General features: G+C 47.3%; 1 protein-coding gene across 1 annotated transcript; it reads right to left on the bottom strand.

Moving 5' to 3' along the window:
• Positions 1-611: 611 nt before the first annotated feature.
• On the bottom strand, positions 612-4,995 carry LOC115555230 (angiopoietin-related protein 4). Its single transcript, XM_030371975.1, has 7 exons — positions 4,375-4,995; positions 3,732-3,842; positions 3,241-3,328; positions 2,424-2,546; positions 2,211-2,306; positions 1,604-1,885; positions 612-1,200 (listed from the first exon to the last, which is right to left on the bottom strand). Exons 1-7 carry the CDS (start codon positions 4,855-4,857, stop codon positions 1,037-1,039), a joined length of 1,347 nt encoding a protein of 448 aa, XP_030227835.1. The 5' UTR covers positions 4,858-4,995; the 3' UTR covers positions 612-1,036.
• Between the last annotated feature and the right edge of the window lie 1,267 nt (positions 4,996-6,262).

The following is a 6,262-nucleotide window of genomic DNA, read 5'->3' as shown; positions in this document are numbered from 1 at the left end:
TATGGAAAGCTGGATTTTTATCAGTGTATATTTGTTTACCTTATCTTGGCTACCTACAATCAAATATGCACCATGGTAAGTAAAGGTATTTATCAAAGCCTAATTGAAAGTAATCAATGTAATAAAGCTTATCATTTTATTGCCTGCTCATGTGCTGAACCCAAAATATCCATGTATTATTTTAAATACACGTAATTACACATACAATATTATGGTTAGGTAGATCAGTACCACATTGTAGTTTTTGTCATACATAGCTTGTTTTTTACACTGATAACGAGGACGCAGCTTTATTTTATTTCTCAGCTTTCCTCCGCCAGGGGGCAGTGGTGCTGCAGCCAAGGCCCATCGGGACGCTGGCGTCAGAAGTGTTCTGCTCAGAAATAAGAGTAATCGTGAAATGTAATAAGGTAATGGTGGCATGAAAAGGCGGGGTTGTATGTTCTTTGGAAAACAGTTGAACCATTGTGGTCTATTTGATTGGGTAAGTGGGGCACTTGGTGAACTGCTGGTCATTATTCCAAGAAGACTAGAAGACTGCCAGCCCAGAACAATATCTCAGTCGTCTGCATTAGCAACACACACACACACACAGACGATTTGAAAGTATAAATGTTTTGACACTTAAATCTGTAATCAACATTTATTCAGATATAAATACAATATCTGTAAAAGTCCAAAGTATAAAAAATGAGCAAATGACAGTGAATGATCAAACAGGTGAATCATAAGAATTGTCCTTACAAAGGACGTACAGAGTTGGCAGTCATTGAGACCGAGAGGCCACTGAAACAGTGAGGTAATGTATCGCATAGCATATAAACAGCTGCTTCTTAGGTCAGCTTTCAGGAGAAAATCCCTTTGGCACACTGGGATTGGAGAAAACCTAATGTGTGATAATCAAACATTGCTTCTTTTTTTGGTAGCATCCAAAAGTCTTGAGTTGAAACGTGAAAAGAGTCATAGTGGCGATAAGCTGACAGACAGTAGACTATAGTAAACTAGTCTTCCTTCCAATCCCTCCACCATACACCGTTCAGTCTCTGAACGGGGCGATCTTCATAACAACAGACGTCAGGGTGCTGCCTGATGCAGTTGCCCAGGACATCTGTTGCCTTGGAGACCGTTGCCGGTTGAGATGTCTTTTGGGATAGCGGCCGTTCAGGTTCCACTCTCCGCAGCTGCTGAACCACCAACCGCCTGCAAAAACAAAACGCATCCTCGTTAGCATCCCACTGCAACAAAGCGCTCCGTTTTATTTTTTATTTCCTTTTAGGGATGTTGGGTTCTTTATCAGCAGGACACTTGAACCCATAGCCTTTACTGTAAAGAGTCCGATCATCTTTTGCTACTGCGCTGGTTCTGCTTGCTTCATTGATTACACTGAACCACCTACAGGTAGCCTGCGTCTATTGGGGAAGGAACCAATAACATCTCAGCTAGGAACTCAGAGAGCCCAGCCCACCTCACTGTCCTCCCTCAATGATCATCAGACAGTTGATGACGGGGCCAAGTTTGCCCAGGACTATAGTCCAGACTTCAAACCAATACGTCTGAAGAACAATAAGACCCGTTCTCTTGAGAGCGGTTTGACAATCAGTACCTGAGAGAGACTTGGCACAGTTGATGTCCGCACTGAGGTCATTGTCCCGGTCCGCGGTGGAGAAGGGCAAACCCGAGGCTCCGGTTGCCATGGCGCCCGCTTGAACGCCAGTGGGATTGGTCGGCGCGAGGTGCAGGGCGTAGTCGTTCTCCGGGCCGTCCAATTGGAAGCGGTAGTTCACCAGCTGCTCTGCTCCTGTCCTATGGGAGAGCTGCACCTGCAGGGTGTGCCTCCCCTGATTGGACAGGGAGTGGATGCGGTCCAGACCCAACCAGAACTCACCTGAGGGAGAGGAGGAGTTTGTTCAATGTTATTCTAGTCTTGCAGATTGGGACATGTTAAATCATACCTCACTTGATGTAAGGGTCACTTTAATCGTGCCGTCAGCCAATCAAGGGTTGTATGTGGTTGTCATGAAAGCGTCGGTATTTTACATAGGCACACGCGTGTGCATTTGTATAATTAGAATTGAATGTTTATATATATTAGCTGAGAGTTTGATTTGTCTTATTAGTCAGAAGGAATAGGAACGTCCGTACCCAGAAGTCGAAACGGTTCAATAAATACAAGGAAACTAAAAATATTGATGGACTTTTTTTGAACTTACCATTGAGATGGCCGAATCCCTTCTGATAGCTTTCCCACAGCTGGTTGAAGCTCTGGGATCCATCTTGGCGCTTCTGGATCACAGTCCAGCCACCATCTGCTCAGCAGGAGGAAGCTATTAGGGCCCTGGCGGTCTTGCTTCAGGTCCGAAACACTTCTTTATTTCCTCCCTTCTGAGGATGATCTAACAGAGCCACTGTTCCGTGGGACCCACCTGAGTTCATCTCACAGAGCACGCTGAAGGGGTCGGAGAAGGCGGGCTGTATGGTGTACACTCCGCTCGCTCTCTGGCCGGACGTGAACACCTCATGGCAGTCCTTGGGCAGACCTGCACTGGCTGAAAGAAAGAGGGATACGGTCAGCACCCTTAATCAAGTGTCAGTCAATGGCTCTGTAGGAGTCAGGGAGAAAATAACTTTGTCTAAACTTTCTCTCAGAAAGATGCCTTTGGAGGGTTTAAGACTTGACGCACGACTTCAAAAAGCATTCCCTAATTCAACTGATATCTACACATTCATTTCTACCAGATTCATTTATGAGACAAATCAATGATCGACTCCAGACTGTACCAAATGGTGTGGCGGTAAAGCGAGAATTGCGCCTTCTGAATTCTCTGGTTGACCATCTCTGTTTGCTTACAGTGCACAGGAATGTAGGTGAGTTAGAATGCTTGTTCGTCCACCTTTGGACTGCCTGTACGGTGGCCTGCCAGCTAGATGATCGATTATGTGTTTTATTAACTGAGGTTAAGGTACACTTCAGTTTGCTATTGTTCGCTTGGTACATAGTATGCCCTTGCACATGTACTATGACAAAAGTGTACGGATGACATCGGTCACATAAATAGTGTGGAATATAGCTGAAGAAACTGTTTCAAGGTTGTTTTTTTCAAGACTGTTTCAGTTCTGAAGCCTCTGGTACAGGGTCTTTCTCGATTCAAATTAAATTTGTTTGCCTTTATTGTTTACAGCTTTCTTAGAGAGTAACATATCCTGTTTTCAAAGTAAGAGCGTCCTCCTCCCTGTCCCTACCTGTTTGTTGACTGTTGCTGTGGCGGACTCCCCTCGGGGCTGTGTCTTCGTGGCTGCGTCGGTGCACCTTGGCTCTCCTCTGACCCACCTGGGGAGAACACACATGGATGAGGATACAGCCGTAGGGAGGTTCAGTCACTGTGACCTCATCACACACTCTCTGTTTGTTCTGAGGCACGCCATGATGACAGATTCTCTGAGGGTGAAATGGGCCTAACCAACTTACTCTGTAGCTTTAAAGATTTCAACTTCTCAGAGAAATCTGCCCAGAAAAATGGGTGTGCTTAACCTAGACAATGCTACACAACGTTTATTTATTGGACGCGTTTTTATTGTCCTATAATTTGTAGACAGATTGTCAGGTTGGTTTTTGTCGTGGTGATTTTGTGAAGTAGACATTCCCTGAGCCCCAGGCTAGGGGTGTGGGGGCTAGGACGCTTGGAGGCTAGGAGGCTAGGCTGCGAGGAGGCTGGTTGTCTAGGGGTAGGTACCTTGGTCTGCAGAGCCTGTAGGTGTAGCCCCTGCTTCTCCAGCTTGTCCTGCTGCTGTCTGATTTTATCCAGCAGGTCGTCAATGCGTCTGTTCTGGGCTGCCAGGGTTCTCTGGAGAAGGAAACAAAACGAAAGGTCCCACAGTCAGGTTCTGCAGGGGTCTTTTGGGGGGTTTCAGTGTCACTAAATATTGTTCAAACCGAAATGGCTATCAGTTGTTAACTGACAGGACTACCCGTTTTTAGCCTGAAGGACTACCAGTTTTTAACTGACAGGACTACCAGTTTATAAATGAAAAGACTACCAGTTGTGAATTGAAAAGACTACCAGGGAGGACTAAGGACTAAGGAAAGAAAGAATAGTTGTGAACTGAAACTGCAGTTGTTTGCTTCTACGATTCGATTTTTGTTTCGACCCGAACCAGTCCACAAGACATTCAACCACAGTGGAAACACGTCTATTATAAACCCATAAATGTTTAACAAGGGGGTGTGCCGTATCAGCGCTTTGACACAACACAAAGCCAAAGTACATCGTAGCATTTGAACCGACGGAGTTTTAACTCGAAAACCCATCAACCGTTCTTTGACTTAAAACAACTCTCGGGCCGTCGGCTCGTATCGGTCGCTCCTGCTCCTCCTACCTGGATGGCGGCGGCGTCTCCGTCGTCGCTGGAATTCCCCTCTGACCAGGTCTCCCTCAGCCCGCGGTTCACCTTCTCCTCCACCCTCTCCAGCCTGGTCCTCAGACCCAGCCTCTCCGACCTCAGCTCCTCCGTCTGGGCCCGGAGCTCGGCGACCACCCCCTCTCCTCGCTCCAGCTGCAGCTCCACCCCGGCCCCGGCCCCCCTCTCCCCCCGCGCGGAGGCCAGCTCCACCAGGCTGCCGTTCAGGCTCCTCAGCCGGACGTTGACCTCCCTGACCTGGGCCTTGTTCTTCTCCACGTGCTCCTTCAGACCCTGCCCCAGCTGGAGAAGGCCGTGGGCCAGCACGTTCACGTCGTCCCAGGAGGCGTAGGGGCCCCTGCCGATCTGGGAGCCCCGCTCCTCCTTCCTCTCCAGGGGCCGCGAGGATCCGGCGTTCAGCAGGAGCGCCACCAGGAATAGGAAAAGCACGGCGTTCCGCATGGTTACTCGTCTGTGGTGTGGTGAGCGAGGGACTGTGTGTCTTCAGTAGGCAAAGCTCTCTCTCTCTCTCTCTCTCTCTCTCTGTCTCTCTGCCTCGCTCTCTCTTTCTCTTTCTGTGTTTGCACTGCAGGCACTGAGGACGGTTTAAATAGCCTCTGCCTGCACAAAGCAGCAGGATGATGGGCTGCTCTGATTGGCTGGCAGTGTGGGGGGGGGGGGGGGGGGGGGTGGAGGGAGCAGGGTTGGTGTGGGTTGTGTTCTTATTGTGGTTTTCCTTATGAGGCCTTTCTGCAGCCATGATGCAACGCAGAGGCTGGGTGAGTCAGACAGACACACACCGGGCTCTGACCTAACCGGCGATGCAACTACCACACAACCGGCCCGACCGGCAACACACTCTCACGGCTGACAAACACCTCTGTCAGCAGGTCGACGTTTTAATTCAACTCCTCATGATTTAATCTGATATTATAGGATTAAAACATGATATATAAAATGGCATAAAATGTTGACATTGATTTGGTTGAAAGCACTCTTTCTACGCGAATTTTTAAGTAAATAAAGAAAGCACAATTCATGGTCAATCAGATACATGGGACAAACTTATTGCACTAATGCTACTTATTATGGCATATGGCAGTTATCCTTCAATGTAATGTTGCATGCAAACATGTGTAACACAACAGAGGAATAGAGCTGGCTCCGACTAGAGTTGGCTGCAATTGACACATTCTCTGCCAAACCCTCCGGTCTATAATAAGGCTGTATTTCTTTGGCCCTCGGTTAGTTTATTGATTAGGCCTACCTATAGTCTACTGAAGATTCACATCATACGCTGGCAAAACAAACGGGATCTCTGCATTGTGCTTGACAAGCAACCAGGAGTTATATTTTACATAATATAGGCTACTAATCTGAAACATGAAACGCATTAGTGCGTTTCTGACGCTATAGGCCTACTGTCCGAGGATGTTTTTAACTTGATAAACGCTTAATAAGGCTTAATAATGGCTTCGGGTCTAATCGACTCCGCGGTATAGGCTACTACTTCTGCGTTCGATTCCGGAAAATGCTCGAAGAGCAGGAATGCTGTAAACGCGTCACTGTGAGAAGTAGAGGAAAGTTCAACCCGCACTTATAATTTAGTCGCTCTTCATCACAAACATGCACGTGCGCGCGTGCACCCACACACAGAACGACAAACAAACAAACACACGCACACGCACACGCACACGGGCGTTGTTCTCTGATTACTGGCAGACTGCTTGTTATTGAAAGAAGATGTTTGGATGGATGTTCCCGGATCTTAAACAGGTTTAAACGGGTATTATTTTTAAAACGAGGACAATTACAAGCCGTATTCTTATACAATGCAATGTGTCATGGTTGTTAGCTAACCATTTAT

Source organism: Gadus morhua, chromosome 12 (assembly GCF_902167405.1).
Source record: "Gadus morhua chromosome 12, gadMor3.0, whole genome shotgun sequence".
NCBI classification, from domain to species: Eukaryota; Metazoa; Chordata; class Actinopteri; order Gadiformes; family Gadidae; genus Gadus; species Gadus morhua.
The sequence above is the reverse complement of the archived record's forward strand: the minus strand, read 5'-3'. Positions and strand labels throughout refer to the sequence as shown.